Below are 23,812 nucleotides of genomic sequence, written 5' to 3' on the forward strand. Positions count from 1 at the left end.
ACCATACTGTGGGTTCTTATTTCCTTGTCCTCGGGGTTATCCTTCCAACATTTCATAATAGAGTGTCCTAGCTACAACATCATGTCTCATCGGTAGATAATACCATGATGACATTTTCAGGCAGTTGCTTATGATGTGGGTGATATCTTCAGTGTGAACTTTACAAAGTCTGCATCGGTTGTCACACATTAAGGCTTTACCTGCATCTCTATTCCTTTTGTGCATCAGGTACTTGGCTGATATTTCCTCCTCCTGGATTGCAAACACAAACCCTTCAAGGTGGGAGGTAGTAATCCAGAAAATGGTCCATGATAAACTGCTTTGGTGATTGATGTTACTATCATCATGGAACTTTCTACTAACATAGCCATGCATAGTCTTCTGCTCATATAGACTCATCCTTTCATCTGATGATACGTTCCGGTAGAGTCATGCGACTTCTTTGGGCATATATGTATGTATCTATCTATCTAGCTGTCTATTTATTTATTTATATATGCATATTGGTGTATGTATGTATGTATGTATGTATATTTGTGTAAATACATGTGTTTATGTACATGCATGTATATTTGTGTACATGTATACACAAAGACACACACATATACAGTACTTAAATATACACACATACATACAAATAAGCGATTCAGCTGAAAACAAATTAAAGAAATAAAAAATGTTTACAAAATTGCAGAACAAATACTTTCATTATCCATCTACCTTTACTGAAAGCTAACCAAACGGACAATGTTTTGCCTATGGTCTCACCGGTATCAATTTTTACAACTGGTTGTTTGGCAATTTCCGTACTTTTATTCATTTACTTTTGTTTTCCTGTCCTATTGAAAGCAACATTTGAAGTCGGTGAGGAAGGTGAAAAGGGAAGCACACACACACATTGACTTTCATGTTTATGAGTTGAATAGGGAAACACATCAGCACAACTCTATTTTTTGTTTCAGTCTTGGCTGCAGCCATGCTGGAGCACTGCCTTTAGTCGAACAAATCAACCCCAGGACTCATTCTTTGTAAGCCTAGGACTTATTTTATCAGTCTCTTTTGCTGAACCGCTAAATTCCGGGGACATAAACACACCAGCATCGGTTGTCAAGTGATGATGGGGGGACAAATACAGACACACAAACATACACATATCTATATATATAGGATCTATCTATATATACATGAAAGGGGGGGCGGCCAGCCATGATCTTTCTTGGCCTGATTTCCAACCACCAACACCTCTTATGTCCATATCCTGTATGTTCCTGCATTGAGGCTTTCACTTCATGCACACCAGCTCAATTTGATTCGTTCTCAGTCGAAAGACACCTGTTGTTATATCCTTGTTGTATGTATTTGTAACTGTGTACCATGTTCTCCATTGTTTGTCTTTGTCGTTGCCGTTAACATTCGCTAGCTTTCTTACAAAAAAATCTGCTCTTAGCTTAGACTTTTTGTGGGGGTAACCAGATAGAACTGTCTCACATGTAACAGTAAGGACTTCTGGTAACTTGACTGAGGAAAGAAGGCCACGAATGACCTGTCTTTTTTTGCCTCCCATTTTATATATACTCTTTTACTTGTTTCAGTCATTTGACCGTGGCCATGCTGGAGCACCGCCTTTAGTCGAGCAAATCGAGACTTATTCGAACCACTAAGTGACGGGGACATAAACACACCAGCAGTGCTAGAGGGACAAAGACAGACACACAAACATATACACACACATACATATATATATATATATATATATATATACGACGGGCTTCTTTCAGTTTCCGTCTCCCAAATCCACTCACAAGGCTTTGGTCGGCCCGAGGCTATAGCAGAAGACACTTGCCCAAGATGCCACGCAGTAGGACTGAACCCGGACCATGTGGTTGGTTAGCAAGCTACTTACCACACAGCCACTCCCGCGCCTATGTGTGTGTGTGTATATATATATATATATATATATATATATTATATATATATATATGTGTGTGTGTGTGTGTGTGTGTGTGTATGTATATATATATGTGTATGTATATATATATATATATATATTTATACACGACGGACTTCTTTCAGTTTCCGTCTACCAAATCCACTCACAAGGCTTTGGTCGGCCAGAGGCTATAGTAGAAGACACTTACCCAAGGTGCCACGCAGTGGGACTGAACCCAGAACCATGTGGTTGATAAGCAAGTATGTATGTATTTATGGTTGTGCGTGTATATGAAAAATACCTGTGTGTGTTTGTAGGTGCGTCGGCGCGAGAACGAGTATGTTCCGTTCTATGTATTTCGTATTCACTCACACACACGCAAAATATGTACACCCAGTATCTTTCATATACACCTACATGCATAAATACATACATGCGAGTGTATTTCATAATTCAACACATGGATATAGAAGTCAACGTGTGTGTGTGCGCGTACCTGTGTGTTTTCACCTATCTCACCGACTTCAAAGCAAATGTGGACAGGAAAACAAAAGTAAATCAATAAAAATTCTTTACGGAAATTGCCGAACAACCGGCTGTAAAAATTGATAAGCGTGAAACCATGGGCGACAGATCATCGCCAAATAAATGAAACGTTAAGTAGGGGGAATGATATAAGGGAGACTTGACTGTTATTTCTAGCGGTTCGAGTGGCGGCATTAGACTAACAGAATTGTTAGAACGTTAAACAAAGCAAAACTTGCAGTATTTAGTTAAGGAACTTTTTTACATTCTCATTTCCACTTCTGTCGTGATTAAATTTCCCTTCATCATTTTCAGTGTACATAAAATAAATTACTAATTAAACCCTGATGGTCGATTTAATTAATTCCCGAATCACGAAAGAAGAAATTTCGCTCGGAAGTGACGTCACGGCTCCAACCGTCGAAGCGCGCGAAATTTGAACTGCTTTTGCTGTTGTCTTGTTTCAAGATCTTTGGTAAGTTTTTCGTTCAGCATTTACATTTGTTTTCAACTCAAAGCAGGACATTTGTTTGTTTCACAGCCAGTTTATGACTTGAACTGATCAGCTCACAATGATTTGTTATATTTTTTTCTCGTTTAGCTGTTTGTAGTCGCCGCTAAAATACGTAGAACACAATATGGGTGGGTGGGTGTATATATGTTTAGAATAAAGCTGAAGTTAACAAGGAATCTAAAGAATACACACACATCCATTTTCGGCGTAACCCTAAACACCCAATTTGCGTATTCTTTACCTTCGCCTCGGACCTAATAACTTCAGCTTTATTATTGTTCTTATTTTTGTGTCTTTTGCCTTAAATCTTTCGTCACTCGTCCTTTCACCTCTTCTGCGACTCTCCATCCTACGTGTCTCCTGTCCTCTTTAATCCATTCTGTCTTTCTATGATGTTTATCCTTATCTGTGCATGCATGTATGTGTGTATATATATATATATAACTAAAAATAAGGGTGTCTAAGAGACACCACTATGCCGAAATAGCAGCCTAAGAACCACGTTAAATGTTCATATCGCACCATGAGATAAGACAGAGGGACAAAATAGACTAGCAAAAAATATTACTGAATAATTCAAGATCCTGGATTTCTAGCTTTGCTTTAAATAAGCTTTGCCTCGTCAGTTGAATATTGTAATATTTTTTGCTAATCTATTTTGTCCCTTTGTCTTATCTCATGGTGCTATATGAACATTTAATGTGGTTCTTAGAGTCAGGGTTTTGACTGCTATCTCGGCATGGTGGTGTCTCTTAGACACCCTTATTTTTTCCCATGCTGGCCACTTGATAATATCGATATTTAAATATCGGGCAATGTTTCGTTTGTAGTAGCACACGTTTCCGTCGATTTCCGTAAAAAACTTTTATTTTTTTACGTATGGCTTTGCGGGAATATTTGAAGTAATGAGAGCGAAAGAGACTAAGAGGAAGCGATTTTATGACGAGGGAATTTCTTTTTGAAGTCCCCGTGTGTGTGTTTGATGGGGTGTGGGAGACAGACAGTATGTTGTGTAAGTGAAGTGCTTCTGTTAGTGTGTGCGAAGAGACAGAGAGAGTAATGTGTGAAAGAGAGAGATAACTGAAATTTTTTACTCGGTGTATGTGTATATGTATGTGTGTGTGTGTGTGTGTATGTATCTATGTATGTGTGTGTGTATGTATGTATGGCCGATTCAGTGTAATTTTTTACTCTGTGTATATGTATGTGTGTGTGTGTATGTATGTATGTATGGCCGATTCAGTGTAATTTTTTACTCGGTGTATGTGTATATGTATGTCTGCATGTATGTGTGTGTGTGTGTGTGTATGTATCTATGTATGTGTGTGTGTATGTATGTATGGCCGATTCAGTGGAAATCGACGGAAATGTGTGCTACTACAAACGAAACATTGCCAAATATCTATATTATCCTTATTTATATATATATATATATGTTGTGGATTTCCACTTCGGCATGACTATCCAGTAAAGTAATATATTATTGTATAGATAAATTTCCTCTATTTACATAATATTGAGGTCTCTTTTTTTCTTTTGTTATCTTACCGTTTTACCAATAAATCACCTCCCGGACGACATTATTCTCAACTAAGAGCTAATACGGCCTTTTTGGATTATCGCCTAACATCGTTTGAGGACTCTCACACACAGAAGAATTTAATATGGATGCATATCACATAGATTATTCTATGAAAAATATACCGATCCCATCAAAGGAATTTTACTCTAAGAAACTTCTACAGAAAATTACTGATCTAATTAAGCGCATGAGATGGAAGGCTTTCTTTTTTGATACAGAAGCGGACACCACGGAAAACACTTTCTATCGTATAAAATCCAAAAAATTCCCTCCCAGGATTAAAGGCTTGGAAGATTTAGAAGCGGACCTGCTGAAAATTATGAGCAAAATAAAATTTCGTAAGTCTTTTAACGATTTCCAACATAAATTGAAAAAAGATATTAAACATATAAAAATCTCCAAGAAAAAAGCACTTTTCTCGGATAAAACCAAGAACTTGTACCTGGTAGATAACAGCAAATACACACAACTCCTACACAACAGCATCATTAATAATTACACTAAGGCTAGGGCACAGACATATAACGAAATTAATAAAGAAGCTAGCGTCATCGCCGCTAAACTTAAATTAGATAAAAAAATAGAAGCCCTCCCCCAAAAAGAGGCCTTTATTACTATTAAAGATCACAAAGAAAACTTCCTTTCCAACCCTAAATGTAGGTTTATCAACCCAGCCAAGTCAGAACTTGGGATAATTACTAAAGAAATTTTAGATAAAATAAATGCGAAAATTAAGACCGATACTAGGCTAGTACAATGGTCCAATAGTATAGAAGTCGTAGACTGGTTTAAAGCTATTAAGAATAAGAAAAAAGCGAGGTTTACACTATTTGATATTGTTGATTTTTATGCCTCTATCTCTAAAGAACTGCTAGATAAGCCCTCATCTTCGCTAGCGACTTCATAGAAATTAGTACCAATGATAAGGACATAATCTTCCATGCTAGAAACACCTTACTTTTCAGTGAGAACGCAAAGTGGGTAAAAAACACCGACACAGAGGGCGCTTTCGATGTGAGCATGGGTTCATATGATGGGGCAGGCATCTGCGATCTAATTGGATTTTTTCTCCTTGATACCTTAGGTAAGACATTCCCTAACGTACATTTCGCCATCTACAAAGATGATGCCCTCGCCTTAACAGCTAATACAAATGGACCAGCACAAGATCGTTTTAGGAAGGATATTATCCAGTTAATGAAATACTTCGGACTTAGTATAACTATAGATACTAACCTGACGGTTGTCAATTTCTTAGACGTTTCCTTAGATCTTAATAAGAATATTTATAAGCCTTATAGGAAGCCCAATGATAGACTAAGTTATATTAATGTAGGTTCATGCCATCCCCCTATAGTATTCAAAAATTTAGTTAAAAATATTAGTAAGAGGATTTCTAGCCTCTCCTCTGATAAGGACATCTTCAATAACGTTGCCCCAGTTTATAATAAGGCTTTAAAAGATAGTGGCTTTAGCGAAAAAATTAAATATACACCCATTACTAGCCCAACAGTAAGGAAAAGGAATAATAGAAATAGGAAGGTCATCTCGTTTACGCCCCCTTACTCACCCGAGGTGGCCTTCAATATAGGTAAATATTTCCTAGCACTGATAGATAGACATTTTCCAGTTAACCATACTTATAGGAAACTATTCAATAGACACAATTTAAAAATTAGTTTTAGTTCCACTACCAATTTTAAAAACATAATCAAACATAACATACAAAAAACACAACAAGAAAACAGCTGTTCATGCAGGAATAAAGAATTATGCCCGCTAAATGGAGCTTGCATGTCCAAAACCATCATATATGAAGCTACCGTAAACTCTATAAACACTAAAGACACCGTTTCGACGAAGAAATACGTGGGCCTTACAGAGGGTAACTTCAAGGCCAGGTTCAATAACCACACTTTGAGCTTTAGGCACTGGAACAAATGAAAAGCGACACAATTATCTAATCGTATTTGGTCTTTAAGAGATAAAGGTGTCGATTATAACATACATTGGAAAATTTTGGCCAGATGTAAGCCCTATACCAACGGCAGCGGAAGGTGCGGTCTATGCGACATGGAGAGATGGCTTATCTGGAAAAGCAGCTTAGACCCTACTACATGTCTAAACACAAGGACAGAACTTTTCGGATCATGCCCACATGTGACTAAATTTCTGTTACATTTTTGGTCCCCTAAAGAAAACAGATAGAACATGCTTTCTATGTTATGTCCCAAGAAGATTTTGTATATTTTTTATGTATTTTTATATAATTTTTATGACGAAAAATGCAAGCGATGTATAAGTACGCAGGCAAGCAGAGTTATAACACAGTAATTTCCCTTTGTATAACGGTATTTTTTCATAGCGTTTTCAAATAGCCAGATAACCGAAGAGATGGTGTTGTGGATTTCCACTTTGGCATCTGAAACTCAGAGTTTTATCTTGACTATCGAGTAATGTAACATATTATTGTATAGATAAATTTCCTCTATTTACATAATATTGAGGTCTCTTTCTTTCTTTTCTTACCGTTTTACCAATATATATATATATGGCAGGAGTGGCTGTGTGGTTAGTAGCTTGTTTACCAACCACATGGTTCCGGGTTCAGTCCTACTGTGTGGCACCTTGGGCAAGTGTCTTCTACTATAGCCTCGGGCTGACCAAAGCCTTGTGAGTGGATTTGGTAGACGGAAACTGAAAGAAGCCCATCGTGTATATGTATATATATATATGCATGTGTGTGTCTGTGTTTGTTCCCCTAGCATTGCTTGACAACCGATGCTGGTGTGTTTACTTAGCGGTTCGGCAAAAGCGATCGATAGAATAAGTACTGGGCTTACAAAAGAATAAGTCCCGGGGTCGAGTTGCTCGATTAAAGGCGGTGCTCCAGCATGGCCGCAGTCAAATGACTGAAACAAGTAAAAGAGAAAGAGAGAGTATATATAATATATATATATATATATATGTATACCGGAGTAAACACATAAATGTAAAACAAGGTGGAAAAAAGAGTACTCAAATACCAGAGGTAGAGTAATATGCTCTATTTTATTTTTAACGTGAAACTCCAAGTAACAGCTTTTGTTAAATTTCTGCTGCTTTTAAATAAAGTATATATATATAGAGAGAGGGAGGGAGGGAGGCATTCTTTCGCGCACGCGTGTGTGTGTGTGTATGGGTAATGTTTATATATAATGGTTATTATCTAGTTTAACACTCGGCCTTCAAATATCTTGGGGTGATCCAAGATATTTGAAATCATCAACATTTTTGAGCGATTTAAGTTCAGTTAACTTGGAGGAGGTTGTGATAAACTCTGTCTTACTCTCGTTTGCACTAAAGGCCAACCTGGTTTGCTGCTTTCTCCAGTGCTTGTAACAAAGATGTTGCATCTTTAATACAATCAGATATCAAGGCAAGATCGTCAGTTAAATATTGTGCACATTGCCGATTGCTTTGGCGAGGTTTCGAAAGGAGTGTCTATGTATGTGTGTCCATGTGAGAATATATAGATACATAGATTAAAACATACATATTATACATACATATGTGTGTGTGTGTGTGTGTTATTCAGTTTCTGTCTACCAAATCCATTCACAAGGCTTCGGTTGCCTGGGACTATAGTAGGAGACACTTGTTCAAGGTGCCATGCAGTGGGACTGAACCTGGAACCATGTCATTGGGGGGAAAAGCTTCTTACCACACAGCCACACCTCTGCCAATGGCAATAAAATTTGAGGGGGGAAAAAAAGACTTTTTGAGAGGAGATTCAGATCATTCTCCCTCTTTCACTTTGATTTTGTTACCACATGTTTCCATCCATGCCAGCGTAGAAGGCAGACGTTAAATGATAAAAAAAAGGAAGAATGATGTATAGTTATGTATTTTTAGACATTGACATATACATATAGAGGTTAAGAGAGAATGATTTAAAAATGAATGTTTTTACCAATGCAGGTCAGTCGACAATGGACAATGCGAAAACATTAGGCGAGCTCTTTATACAGTTTCAAGAGAGACTCGATGTTCTAAATAATATGATGAGCTTAAAGGAATGCAAAGGGGAAGATTGGTACAAGACGTCAATGTCAAGCATATTCAACCAGTTATCAACTTTTGAAGTTACATTTGCTGCAATAAGAAGCCGTCTCAAGGATTTCAGAGAAGCTTTGGAGAATGCAAATGTAAGTTTGGAATATACTTTTACTTTGTTTTATTTATTTTCTTCTTCCATGTTGTTTAAAAAAAGGAAAAATTAAAACCCACCTTCGGTCATGAATGACCGTAGGATTGCACCTAGAAAGTTCCCCTCCGAGGTACGAGTTCACACAAGGTTGTTTATAGAAGACCAGCAGTCGCCCATGCATATCAACCTCCCCTCTCCGTGCCACTGATGTTATCCAAGGCAAAGGGGTCGATTCAGCTTGGCACCCGTGACGTCACAACTCATTTCTACAGCTGAGTGAACTGGAGCAACATGAAATAAAGTGTCTTGCTCAAGAACACAGCACACAACCTGGTCCAGTAATCGAATTTACTACTTCATGATTGTGAGCCCAACACTCTAACCACTGAGCCATGTGCTTCTGTTGCCTACTATATATATATATGTGTGTGTGTGTAGCATTAGGAAGGGCATCCAGCTGTAGAAACCAAGCCATACCAGCATGGAAAGCAGACACTAAGTGATGATGATGATATTGATATATATATATATATATATATATATATATATATACACACAAATGCAGGAGTGGTTGTGTGGTAAGTAGCTTGTTTACAAGCCTTGTGGTTCCATGTTTAGTCCCACTATGTGGAGCCTTGTGTAAGTGTCTTCTGTAATAACCTCGGGCTGACCAAAGCCTGGTGAGTGGATTTGGTAGATGGAAATTGAAAGAATCCCGTCATTATATATATATGTGTGTGTGTGTCTGTCTGTCTGTCTCCTCCCACCCATTGCTTGACAACTGATGTTGGTGTGTCTATGTCCTCATAACTTAGCGCTTCAGCAAAAGAGACCGAAAGAATAAGTACTTGGCTTACAATGGATAAGTCCTGGGATCAATTTGTTCAACTAAAGGCAGTGCTCCAGCATGGCCACAATCAAATGACTGAAACAAATAAAAGAGATATATGCTTGAGACATATTCAAACCTGTAAGAAGGCAATTCACTATATATTATGTCTTAGAGAAAAATTCATGCTTTAGACCAGAGGTTCTCAAACTTTTGGGGCTCCCCACCTCGTGGCCACATAACACCCTCAGCGCCCCCATCCCTATTTTTATGTATAAATAAATATCTTATATTTTACTAATTTATATTCTATAATTTGTATACAAAAACTATAATAATAATATAAATTCATAGCATCCCCGAATCCACTGCCTTCCTCCCAATACCTCCTTTTTCTCTACCGCCCCCTTAGACATCAGTGCCCATCTGGACCCTCTTGAGAACCTATGCTGTAGACAAATAGGTATAAAATCGCTTCTTACCCAAGTTGATAGATGCCTGCATTCTGGAGTAGTTATCTCGTCTTTGGCATCAAACACTGGAAAGGGAAGTTCTACAAACTAACAATGAAAGACCAAGTCTCTCTTATATTCCAGTCAATGTACTGAGACTTGTGCTAATCAGCGGTCTTCTCTTTGACTAACATACACAGGTGCAGGTACACGATCATAGCTATACTGGATTCATTCTTCTAATTATTCCTAAATCTAAAGACAGTTTATAAGCAGAATCATTAGAGTGTCAGACACAGTGTCTTGCAGTATTTAATTATGGTAATTCTTCATTCCAAGTTCAAATTGTACAGAGGTCATCTTTACTATTCATTCTCCCTGTGTTGATAAAATAAAAGTTCCTGCCAAATCCTGCAGCCAACGATATTAATCTAACTCCTTCCCCATTAAAAATAAAAATGATATCCTTTACTTAAATTAGAGACAATTATTCTTAAGTTCTCCATGAATTGAATTTGTTAGGGTTTTTTCTTTTTTTTTTCTCTACTTTTTATGTTTAATCCTTCCATTACTAACCCGGCCGGAAAATTATTTGGTTCATAATACCAACCTGGCCGAGAGAACCTATTGTTATTTAAATGTAAATTTGATCCCAAATCTCGTTGGTATATTTGTTAAAACATGTGATTTCACATTGTAAATAGTTAAGTTATAGTATCCAACATTGCTTGAAGTGATATCTCAACTCAGTGAATTTTTGGAGATTTTTTTCCACATTTTTTCAGCATTGATTTTTCTTCAACTTTGAAAATGGATAGGAGTTTCATGTTATCAAGCATTGATTCCGAATTTAAAGCTTTTTCAATGGAAAATAGGGAGATATCGAGAAAAAGAATGAATGAGGTCTTAAAGCACGTGGTGTACAATATGATATTTTTTTATCCATTAACCGAAAGCAGCGATTCCGAAGTAACAAAGCTGCGATGGCGACAGCAAAGACGGTTTTACATCAGAATGAAGTAAAAAACTTTAAAAATGTTTTTATTAGCAATTTTTCTGGGGAGATAGTTTATCTATAGTCTTTCTTAGGAAGCGAAACCATTAGACTTTTATTTTTTTCAGTATGCTAGTTTGAAGCGATCACTTCGGAAACAAATTTACACAGATTGTAAACAAACACAAAAGTTTGGAAAATTTGTGAAGCAAATACTAGGTACTGCTGTGAATTTAGTTTTTATACAGGGAAAATAATGTTAGTCAGCATGGCCTAGGGAACGATGTGGTCTGGAATTATCACTTCCATACCATAACCAGGGCAGTATATTATTTTTTGACCGATTTCTTTAGTTCGTTCAAACTTGAGATGGTTTCCAGTATTTCAGTTTATTCCACCTTTATGGTACACCTGTTGTGCATTAAATTCAACTGATGATCTAGTGATGTGCACAATTCTTCTTTATCAAAATTTTGTTGCATACCCATTTGAATATTAGCTGATGATTCATTTTCTATGGTGATGTTTAAACAAAATTTTAATATTTTTACCTGTAATTAAAGTCACTTTGAGACAAAAGTTATGCAATAGAATTGATTAAGAACCCTTTCTTTAATTATGTTCCAAATATTACATTAATATGTTGATAAGTAAAAAAAGTTACAGTTATTTAATGAAACAAGCCTAAATTCATGATTATTTTAGAATTTAATTGAAACTCATGAGGGATGTATTTTGGTCAGAAATATAGTAACGAAAGGGTTAAATCATTGGGGAAAACAGTAGTCATCACCCTTTACATGAACCCAGGGACTGTTGCAAGTAGCAGAAGCAGGGAGGTATCCTGAATCCAGGGACCTGGTCAGAATACTTTCAACAGAGTAAAAGTACCCACTGGGGTTCCAGGTGTAGCAAATAGCTATTTTGAAATCCGGCACGAATTGGCAATATGACGTAATGTTGTATTGCTGAAGAATTATTATTTTCGTTTTTTCCATTGGTTAATATAACTGCTCATATAAAGATTCTAAAAAGTTATGTAAAGAATATTTGTAATGGATTTCGATTCTTTTAGGTCAAGTTGAGCAGTTATAAAAACCCTGGATTTTGGGAAAAACTTTAGTGTTTTGTTGGATGTAACTGAACTCCATGACACTCACTCCTTTGAGACATTGGTGATCTTCATGCCATGTCCAAAGAAAATCTCAAATCTATTTTGAATTGTTTATTCATCTATTAGTTAGATTTATGAATTAGCTAGTGAATATATAGTCATACTTCTACACGACAAAAATTATCTTTCCTTTCTAATGTAAATAATATAATAGACAAATTACAGAAGCTACACATATAATAGAAAATAAACCTAGCCTGAATAGAAAACTAGAATGGAGCAATAGCACACACCACAACATATGACGATAGAGGATCCTGAAAACATAATAAATACACAGATAAATAAACAAATAGAAATGAATAACTATATATATGTATATATATCTATGTATGTATATATATATATATATATATATATATATATATATATATATGTTTATGTGTGTGTATATGTATATATATATATATATATATTTTTTTTTTTTTCGATTAGATTTATTATTATTATTACTAATATTGTTGTTATACATACATACAAGCATATGTAATGATAATAATAAGTGGATGTAAGCACATGAACAAAATTAGAACAAAAGCAACAACAACAAAAACAAAATACAAATTACATGAATGTATATAAACAGAAGATACAAATATTACAGGCTTCCCCCACACACACACACACTAAATAAACATAGACGCACATAGAGATATAAGCATGCGCAAATGAAGACATACAATAGAAATACAAAATGGCTGACGGTTAGTAAGGAGAGACACAAATAAGTGAGAAGAAAACAAAGGACCACTGATGCGGTCACAGAAGTGTGACGAAAGAACTTTGGCCGAAATAAGATTAAGATTAATGTAAAAAATAAATATCACTGAAGCAAAATAACACCAAATATATAGTGCGTGTGTTTTTATTGGCTAAACTGGCAATATGACCATTCCGAAATATAACAATATCTGTTTCAACACACGACTTCACATAAAAAATCTTGCACAACAAATATTTAAACGTACTAATATAAAATGTTATATTTATATAATAAAACTAATTATGAAAATGTTTCTCTTCACGTTTTTTCAACTGAGTATAAATAAATATGCATTTCTGTAATCATTAAATTATATTTTCTTATAGCGGTTAAATGAACACTAAGAAAATATACATACATGTCGTTAATATTCATAGCGTTTCATAACTATATTTCTCTATGGCATTATATACTGTAGTTCGGATTTGTGTATAATGATAACACTTAAGTTATAAGTGACGTTCAGTCATTATATTCACCCTTACTCAAAAAAGCAAAATAAAATAATCTATTTCCCAATAGAAAACAATAAATAGCATTACATTACTGTAACAAAGCTAAATAGAGAATATACTATAATGATATAACCTAAGAGAAAGCTGAAGGTAGCTTAATAACTGCTATACAGGTGTTAAATAGGGCAATGGATATGAAGTCCACCACTCCAGTAGCTGGACTACAGTGGGGTTTAAACTCAGTATGCAAAAATAGGAAATTAATACTGGAAAGCATCTGGACTGGATTAGCCCTTTTTTAAACTTTATTTTATTAACTCTGACAAGATCAGGAATGAAGAGGCCCTTCAGTTTGCAGGTCTAACTCCTATGCTGGATAGACTCATTGATAGGAATTTTCATTGGTCACAGAGTATGGACAACACCATAACTCACAACTATACAATGGGGAAAAGAAACCATGGAAGACCTACACTGAGATTCAAAGATACTGCAAAAAGGAACATGGAATGGAAAGGAATTGTTCATAAGAAATGGCAAACTTGACTGAAAAACCAACTGGTATAAAGAAAGCTTATCAAATCATGCCAAAACCACGAACAGTCATAGTGACAACTGACTGTAAATAATTTCAGCTCTGAAAAAGTGAAAGAGAATTTTGATCTTGGCTGGGCTTGAACTCAAAGTACAGAGAATCAAAACATGTACTGTGAGTCATGCCATCCTATTCTCCAATGATTCTGCCAATTCATTACCTATTAACTAATTTGCTACTTTGGTTAGTTTCCTCTGATTTGAGTTCAATTTTTAGCTGAAGCCATTTTGTTTCCAAAGCTAATGGTCCCTTTTTGACAAATATGACTCTCACAGTCTTCCAGTTTCTTCTCTTTAAATTTGTCGTAAAGGCCCAGGTGTGGCTGTGTGCTTATGAATTTGCTTCCTGGCCATGTGGTCTTCAGTTCAGTTCCATTGTACATAACCATGGGCAAGTGGCATCTGCCACAACCCTGTGCCAACCAAAGCCTTGTGAATGGATGCCATAGGTGGAAATTGAAAGAAGCCTGTCGTGTATACAACTGTTTGTGTCTACCTTTGTCTTGACGCCACATAATGGTTTAAGCAAGCGAGGTTGTTCGTTTCCAGGCTTCCAAGAAAAACGTCTGGATTTAGGAAAATATTACCTTGCTTGGAAACAAGAAAGGCATCTGGCTGTAGAAAATCTGCATCAACAAATTCCCTCCTGACCCCTGCAAGCCTGGAAAAGTGAACTTTGACATCGACGGAGAAGAAAGGCTGTTATTTAGATATGTTTAATTCGTTTTCTTCCAAAGTAATTTCCAATGTAAAATTTTAAGGTCGGGAAAGAAGATGGAGACACTGAAGTCAGTTAATTTTCTTAAGTATTCTTTCAATTCTTTACGGATTTAATCTTCCTGATCCCACCCCATCCAAGAGGATTACAGCAGTGTTTCAACTTGAAATACTTTTTGAGCTTTTTTTTTTTCTGCAAAAGAAACTCTTCATCAAGGGAGATAATTGCTTCTGCCTTGCTGTCATTAATGGGAGATAACCGCTGTTTGTTTTCCTCTCCTAAAACCAGTCTTAATTAGACTTATCAAAGGCGTACTTTCCGTGACCTTTTCTGTATAGTTTCCGTTTTTTTTTTTATGACAGGGTGTGATTTGAGTGAGATTTAGTTGTTATTTCTCACAAAACAATTGACTTGGCTACAAGGCGCACCATCATCATCATCATTTAACGTCCGTTTTCCATAGTGGCATGGGTTAGAAGGTTCGATCGGAGCTGGCAATCTGAAGAGCTGCAGCAGGTTACAGTCTGATTTGACTTGGTTTCTATGGCTAGACGCCCTTCCTAACGCCGACCACTTTACAGTGTGTGTTAGGTGCTTGTAACATGGCACCAGCATGAGTGCATACTACCTATCTGTCTGTGTATATATATATATATATGAAGTGGTTGCCATTAGGATGGGCATCCAATTGTAAAACCATGCCAAAGCAAGCAGTAGGGCAGTAGTTCCCAACCTGAGTTCCGTGGACCCCTGGTGGTCTGCAAGGTAGTTCTGGGGGCCCAAGAACTAAATTCAGAATTTCATATATCATCATCATCATCATTTAACGTCCGCTTTCCATGCTAGCATGGGTTGGACAATTTGACTGAGGTCTGGCGAACCAGACTCCAATTTGATCTTGCAGAGTTTCTACAGCTGGATGCCCTTCCTAACGCCAACCACTCCAAGAGTGTAGTGGGTACTTTTACATGCCACTGGCATGAAGGCCAGTTTGGTGGTACTGGCAACAGCCACGCTCAAACGGTGCTTTCTATGTGCCACCTGCACAGGAGCCAGTCCAGCGACACTTGCGACGACCTTGCTCGAATGTTTTTTCACGTGCCACCAGCACAAATGCTAGTAAGGCAACGCGGTGATGGTCATGCTGGAATGGTGTGTTTAACGTGCCATTGGCACAGAGGGCAGCTTGTTGCTCTGGCAATGATCTCATTCGTATGGTACTCTTAGCGCTCCACTAGCAACGGATGCCAGTCACCGAGTTTGATTTCGATTTCACATGCCTCAACAGGTGTGTGTAGGCAGGCATATTAAAAGTGGTCCGTGGGAAAATTTATTTCAATAAAAAGTTCGGGAACTACTGCAGTAGGGCTTGGTGCAGTCTTCTGATTTGCTAGCTCATCAAATTGTCCAACCCATGCCCGCATGGAAAGCGCACGTTAAATGATAATGGTAGCATGTATATATTGTCATCATCATTTAACATCCACTTTTCCATGCTTGTGGTCAGACTGAATTTGTTGAGGCATGTTTTCCATTGGTATTGCCAGGTATGTTTCCCAAGGAAGGCTGGAAATGGAAACGAACATCGCTTGTACAGTGGTGATGCTTATTTACAACCATCACATGATTTCAAGTCAAGGGTACATACACACACACACACACACATACACATATGACACCTGTTTCTGTCTCTATCTCAAGATCCCTTCTTCTAATGCCCCCTCCTCCCCTCTCAAAATTCCTTGTCTTGCAAGTTACTTGGTGACTCTGCCAGTGCTGGTGCCATGTAAAAAGCATCCAGCCCACACTGCAAAGTGGTTGGCATTTGGAAGGGCATCCAGCTGTAAAAATGCAATCCCAAGGTCATTCATATACTGAAAGGGTTCTATATATATATATATATATATATATATATATAAGAATTCCAAGCTGGTGTGTACCAAGACATAGTGGTATTTGGGTTGGTATCTGAGAGCAGAGTAAACCCACTGGGAATGACGGACTCCTTGTCTTTGTCAAGGCATCCCTCTAGAAGTCTAACTTGTCTTTAAAACCCTGCTACTCTATTGAGCAGGATAGTTTGCACTTTGCTTGTCCCTTGATATTGCTAGTGAAAGCCACTAGTGTTGTGCAAGGTGCACTCAAGACTCTTGCACAGGCATTGCTGACACTACCTCTCGAGGATGGTCGTGCTCAGCTAATGAGTAGACAGCCTTCATACATAATATATGTGTGAGTGTATAAATATATATAAAATACTGGAATAAATGTGAGGAGTTTGCTATGTTTCTACTCAGTTATTTTATCCAATATATTTTTCATTTGTTAAACTACACATTGCAGGTTTTAAATGAGAATTTGAAAGAAACAATTGAAACTGCCAAGCATATGAAGGAGAACTTACCAGAACACCTTAACAATAATAAAGCTACAGTCAAAATCATTCCTGATTCTGCCAGGTTAGCACATGAATATTTTTCAATAATTTAAGTGTTCATTTTTTTTTTTTAATACTGTGATAAGTACACCAGTTGTAATCTTGATACTTATTTTGCTTGAAAGCTAACTATGCGTGTGTATCTGTTTGTATGCACACACACATACACACATGTGCATATTGTTGTGTCCATTAACCCTTTAGCATTTAAACCAGCCAAAATATTCCACCTGTTTTATGTCCGCTCGAGATGATTAATAATTTCATTTCTTTTCCCACAGATTCTGCGTTTGCTGCTTCACTGGCAGTTTTATCAATCTTTGCCTTTATTAAATTTGTCCTTGTTCCTGAGTGGTTATAATTAGCATCTCAGTTTCTCATTTCAGCCTGTTTCTGTCTGTCAGCCATAAGCAGCATTTTCACTTCCAACATCCTCAGTTTGTTAGATGAACTGGCCATGTAATGTCTTCCTCTTCCAGCTACTTTTTCTGTTATTTCCCCTACCGTTTCAGTAATATTTTGGACTTTTCAAGCCACTGATAATATTCTTTCTTCACTACATACAACATAGTCTTTCAAACCCAATACCACAATACTTGCGCTCTCTTCTGCATTTAGCAATCCCCTACCTCTTTCCTTCCTTTCTTGATAAGTAGAGTTTGTCAATATTGCTTTTAGAGTAAATCATATTGTGAGTAACTTCTTAGTTCTAACTTCCAAAACATTGTCTTCGTCTGTCATTTATGTTAATTTGTTTTATACGAGCCGTTCTGGGTTTCACTCAGAGAGCTCAAGTAACAGCAAGTAAAATGTCCAACTTGTTTGTGAAAGAGGCTACAATCTGAGAACGCCAGTAGCAATCCAAAAGCCTTCTTTGCCCATGTCCAACGGAATTCCCGCTTGAACAACCAAATTGCAACGTTGGTAGACTCAACAGGCGTATCGATTGAGGACCCTTATCAACAGAGTCGATTATTTGCCAAGGCTTTTTCAACTATTTTCAAACAAGATGATGGTCGTGAACCCCCTCCATTTGATAGATCGGTACCTCCAATGTTTCGATTGGTCATCACGCGGGTCGAAGTCGAACGCGTTATTCAAGGCCTCGATGTCAACAAGGGTCACGGCCCTGACGGCATACACCCACGGGTTATCAAAGCGTTGGCTCCGATCATCTGCGAGCCCTTAACACGTCTATTCAATATGTCATTGGCGACGGGTGTTATACCTGCGGACTGGAGAACAGCGATAATCTGCCCAATTTTCAAGAAAGGGAGCCGCGAATACCCGCTTAACTACCGACTGGTTTCTCTTACATCAATAATCAGCAAGATGTTCGAAACCATCCTTAAGAAAAGTATGATGCTCCACCTCCAAAACACAGCCTCTATCTCTGATTCCCAACACGGCTTCGTGCCGAAGAGAACATGCTTGACCAACTTACTGGTAATGGAAGAATTGGTGACGTGCATCCTCGATGATAGTGATGCTGTTGACATCGTTTTATTGGACTTTACCAAAGCTTTTGACTCGGTAAACCACTGCCTATTACTTGTCAAGCTTCAAGCATATAGTTTCCATCTGGATATTGTACGATGGGTTGGTGCCTTCCTCTCAGATCACTCCTTCCAAGTCCAAGATAAAGGTTCAGTGCTTGGGCCCTTATTGTTCTTAGTCTTCATAAATGACTTGCCCGACGACCTCACGCAACACACCCTTCTATTTGCCGACGATTTCAAACTGGTCGCTCCTCGTGGTGATATAGAGGATCTTCGTCGATGCCTCCACCAAATTTAGAGATGGTCTAACGAATGGGACCTGTGTCTGAACGTGTCAAAGTGCTGTCATCTGCCTGTTGGCTCTCCTCCTGCAACTCAACTTGATTTCAAGCTGGGTCGTCTGCTGCTGGAGAGGACGAAATGCTTAGTGGTATATCGCCTGTCACTGCATTCTGAGTTCAAATTCCGTTGAGGTCAACCATGCCTTTCATCCTTTCAGGTTCAATAAATTAAGTACCAGTGAAACACTGGGGGCGATGTAATCAATTAGTCCCCTCTTACCAAATTTCAGGCCTTGTGCCTGTAGTAGAAAGGATTATTATTATTATTATTATTTATTTATTTATTTATTTTTTATTGCCAGTGTTTCTGAAACGAATTCTGCCAGTAGCTTAAAGGAGAACACAAACAAGAAGGCAAACCTGTCCCCAGCAGAAGTTCCTCAAAAAGTCACAGAAAACAAGAACCTGTTGGAGCAGGAAGTGAAATATATTGAGTTTCTCACTGTGTCACAGTTTGATTCCATTCCCAAATACATGAAAGGCCGAGTGACATACAAGCAGGTTAACAATGCCATTGAGGAACTGACTAAATGCTTTGAAGCCAAGTACAGCATAATGTCTCTCAGGAGAAAAGCTGTTCCAGAGAAGAAGAAGCATATTTATGAAATGTATAAAGCTCAAGAGACTTCTGATACTGAAGGTTTGACCCTTAATTTCTGTCTTTATGCATTATTGTGTCTTGTGTGTGTGTGAATGATCCCTCCTTTCTCATCATTTTTTCTTTCATTGTTTCTGTTTTTGTTTTTCTGTTTTTTCATACATTCTTTCTTCTTTATTCTCTGTAATTTTACATTCATTTTTCCGGTTTTCCTCCATTCTTTTACCTGTCTATTTTTCATTGATCTTGGCCAAACCTTGAGATACAAAGTCTAGATCCGTTTATGCCTTCCATTTCATTATCATTGCCATCAATTTAATGTCCACTCTTCCATGCTTGCATGGGTCAGACAGAATTTGTTGAGACAGGTTTTCTACAGCCAGGTGCCTTCGCTGTCATCAACTCTCACCTGTTTCCAAGTAATATTTCCCCATAACCAGTCATTGTTTTCACAGAATATTGAATATGAAAGACTGTGCTTGCATTACAGTGACACTCATATATCTCATCATCGTTTAACGTACGCTTTCCATGCTAGCATGGGTTGGACGATTTGACTGAGGACTGGCAAACCAGATGGCTGCACCAGGCTCCAATCTGATCTTGCAGAGTTTCTACTGCTGGATGCCCTTCTTAATGCCAACCATTCCAAGAGTGTAGTGGGTGCTTTTACATGCCACTGGCACAATAGCCAGTCAGGCGGTACTGGCAACGACCACGCTCAAATGATGCTTTTTATGTGCCACCTGCACAGGAGCCAGTCCAGCGGCACTGGCAACAACCTCGCTCGAATGTTTTTTTATGTGCCACCAGCACAAGTACCAGTAAGGCAACGCAGGTAACAATTACGCTCAAATGGTGATTTTTACGTGCCCAGCGGCATGGAGGCCAGCTTGTTGCTCTGGCAACGATCACGCTCGTATGGTACTCTTAGTGCTCCATTAGCACGGATGCCAGTCATCGAATTTGATTTCACTTGCCTCAACAGATCTTCGTAAGCAGAGTTTAGTGTCCAATGAAGGAAAGGTATGCATAAGTGGACTAGTTACACAATGTTATGGTCTCACTTGAGCTTGCCATATTAAGATATATTAAGCACATAGTATGAATGGCTCACAAGCGATTAAAAACCAAAAAGGAATTAATAAATAAAGGATGCAAAATAGCACCAGCAATTGCTAAAAGTAAGGGTCAAAAAATTAACTTTGAAAGCCACAAAAAACTCTAACCTCATTACATTTACCGGAAGCGGGCACAGCAAACTAAAACTATCTTTCCCTTGTGAGAAAGACTCGCAAAAAGAAATAGCTGGACAAAGCTTTATCACATGATTTCGAAATTTAACCAATACGGTCTTGATTCTCTTCAGAAGCATCTACCAACTACACAGAGCTAAAGAATTAGACCTTATTGGTTAAATTTCAAAATCACATGATAAAGCTTTGTCTAGCTATTTGTTTTTGTGAGTCTTTCTCACAAGGGAAAGATCGTTTTAGTTTGCTGTGCCTGCTTCCGGTAAATGTAATGAGCTTAGTGTTCTTTGTGGCTTTCAGAGTTAATGATTTGACTCCTATTTTTAGTAATCACTGGTGCTGTTTTGCACCTTATATATATATCATCATCGTTTAACGTCCGTTTTCCATGCTAGCATGGGTTACACATATACATACATGCATGACAGGCTTTATTCTGTTTCCACCAAATTCACTCCCAAGCTTTTGGTTGGCCTGGGGCTAGAAGTGAAGGTGCATGGCTCAGAGGTAGTGACTTCGATTTCCGAACTGGACTGTGTGTTGTGTCCTTGAGCAAGACACTTTATTTCATGTTGCTTCAGTTCATTCAGCTGTAGAAATGAGTTGCGACATCACTGATGTCAAACTGTGTCAGCGTATTTGCTTTTCCTTTGGAGAAGATGAGTGGCATGGAGAGGAGAGGTTGATAGGAATGGGCAACTGCTGGCCTTCAACAAACAAACTTGCCCAGACTTGTACCTTGGAGGGGAACTTTCTAGGTGCAGACCCATGGTCATTCAAGACCGAAAGGAGGTCTTTACCCTTTTATAGTAGAAGACATTTGCCCATGGGGATTGAACCCAGAATTGTATGGTTGAGAAGCAAATTTCTTACCACACAGCCACATGGACTACAATATGACTGCCTTCATCTGCATTAAAGTACCATTGTTGCTGTAGTTTCTTTAGCCCCAGACCAGCCCTGATTAAACAAACCTGTAATAAGAATTAGTCCAGCATTAGGTAGGACCATTACACTTTTTCTTTTTCATCAAGCACTCTATCTTTCTGTATTTAGCACATTAGTGTGTGATTTGAAAAAGATTTGGCTGTGGTTTCTAGCCAGTCAAGTGACTGCACAGAGTCTCCGTGTAGAAGTGGGAGGTAGCATACAGCCACTTTCAGTTCTGCTTCAGCTGTCCTTCTGGTTGATTGAATGAAATATCTGACTGTTGTTTCTAGCCATCCCCCACCACATAGTGTGGTTGTCAAGCCAAAAACAATAGCAAGTTGTTTGAAGAAGCTTTATTAAATTCTATAAAAGTCAACTGATTTCAAAGACACCTTTCAACCATTGATGATGACAATGCTGCCTTTTCTTTTTTTCTTCCTCCTCTCTCCATTATTTCTATCTTTCTTTTTTTCTTTCATTGTTTCTGTTTTTGCTTATTCTTTCTTCTTTATTCTCAGTACTTTTACATTCATTTTTCCAGTTTTCATCCATTCTTTTACCTGTCTAGTTTTCACTGTTCTTCCCCCACCTCAAGAGACCAATACTTTTCCTAATGAAATGAAACGGTTGTTGAAGGCTTCATTTTTTCTCTTTTTCTTTCTACAGGTGTGTACTTCATTGTCGACAATGACATGAAAGAGTACAGCAAACTTCGCAGTGATCCGACAACTCGATCCATCCTGGTGATGCTACGGCATGTTGGTCGAATCAGAGAAATCCGAGGAGGTGGTCTTGTCCGCTATGCTGCCACATTCTACTGACTCTTTTCCTCTCTCTCTCTCTCTCCCTCACACCCACACACAATGACTATAATTGTTTCAATTTGTTTATTTTCACTGTTCTCCCCCCCCCACCTCTTTCTCTCCGTCACAAGACACCTGACAACGTGTTTCTGCCGTAAAAACCAAAAGACCAATACTTTTCCAAATGAAATGAAACGGTAATTAAGAGGTTTGCTTCATGGCCACATGGTTTGTCGTCCAGGCCCACGGGGCAGCAACTTGGGCAGGAATTTTCAGTGACAGCCAAATGTTGACTAATTCCTTGTGAGAGTAATATGGAAGCCCATCATGTGTGTGTGAAGGCTGCAGAATCATGAGTATGCTAGTTAAAAGTTTTAGCATTTCATCCGTGTTCGCGTTCTGAGTTTAGATTCTACCAAGGCCAACTTTGCATTTCGTCCTTTCGGAGTCAGTAGAATAAATACCAATTGAGCGCTGGGGTTGACAAAATAAGCACCATTTCAGTGCTGGGGTCAATGTAATCAACTTACCCCCAACTTCTAAATTCCTAGCCTTGTGCCAGAATTTGGATATGAAAAACTAACAACATCAGTTCTCTTAAGTTAGAGCTGGAAATACACAATGACATCATAAAGAAAGGATATATATATATATATATATTATCAGGTACAGTGGGTTGATTGATAAGTTCACACTGTAACTTAGATGTACAGGGGTGTATATAGCAAGGTGCAGACTTGGTTGTATGATTTTCGAAGCTTGTGTCTCAAACATGTGGTTCATTCCCATTTCACAGCACCTTGGGTGTCTTCTACTGTAGCTCAGGGCTCACCAAAGTCTTGTGTGTGGATGTGGTAAATGGAAACTGAAAGAAGCCCAGTGTATGTATATATATATTTATACATATACACATGTATGTATATTTTACTCATTTACTTGTTCAGTCATTTTGACTGTGACCATTATGGAGCACCGCCTTTTATTCTTTGTAAGCCTAGTACTTATTCTATCGTTTTTTTTTTTTGCCGAACTGCTAAGTTACGGGGATGTAAACACACCAGCATCAGTTGTCAAGCAATGTTGGGGGGACAAACACAGACACACAAACATACACATCATCATCATCATTTAGCGTCCGCTTTCCATGCTAACATGAGTTGGACAACGGAATAAGTCGAATATATCGACCCCTGTGCATAACTGATACTTATTTAATCAATCCCGAAAGGATG

At 38.0% G+C, this 23,812-nt stretch overlaps 1 protein-coding gene across 1 annotated transcript; it reads left to right on the top strand.

Moving 5' to 3' along the window:
• Positions 1–4,597: 4,597 nt before the first annotated feature.
• LOC115214892 (spindle and kinetochore-associated protein 1-like) lies at positions 4,598–23,484 on the top strand. Its single transcript, XM_029783923.2, has 5 exons — positions 4,598–4,889; positions 8,512–8,738; positions 17,063–17,178; positions 19,299–19,636; positions 22,444–23,484. The coding sequence occupies exons 1-5, from the start codon at positions 4,634–4,636 to the stop codon at positions 22,596–22,598; spliced, it is 1,092 nt and encodes a 363-aa protein (XP_029639783.2). The 5' UTR covers positions 4,598–4,633; the 3' UTR covers positions 22,599–23,484.
• Positions 23,485–23,812: the final 328 nt, after the last annotated feature.

Source organism: Octopus sinensis, linkage group LG8 (assembly GCF_006345805.1).
Source record: "Octopus sinensis linkage group LG8, ASM634580v1, whole genome shotgun sequence".
In the NCBI taxonomy this organism is placed as follows: domain Eukaryota; kingdom Metazoa; phylum Mollusca; class Cephalopoda; order Octopoda; family Octopodidae; genus Octopus; species Octopus sinensis.

Coding starts and splice junctions, on each gene's coding strand:
- LOC115214892 (XM_029783923.2), top strand. CDS start 4,634: ATGGATGCATATCACATAGATTATTCTATGAAAAATATACCGATCCCA. Junction 17,179..19,298: donor ATCATTCCTGATTCTGCCAG/GTTAGCACATGA, acceptor TTTTATTGCCAG/TGTTTCTGAAACGAATTCTG. Junction 19,637..22,443: donor AGAGACTTCTGATACTGAAG/GTTTGACCCTTA, acceptor TTCTTTCTACAG/GTGTGTACTTCATTGTCGAC.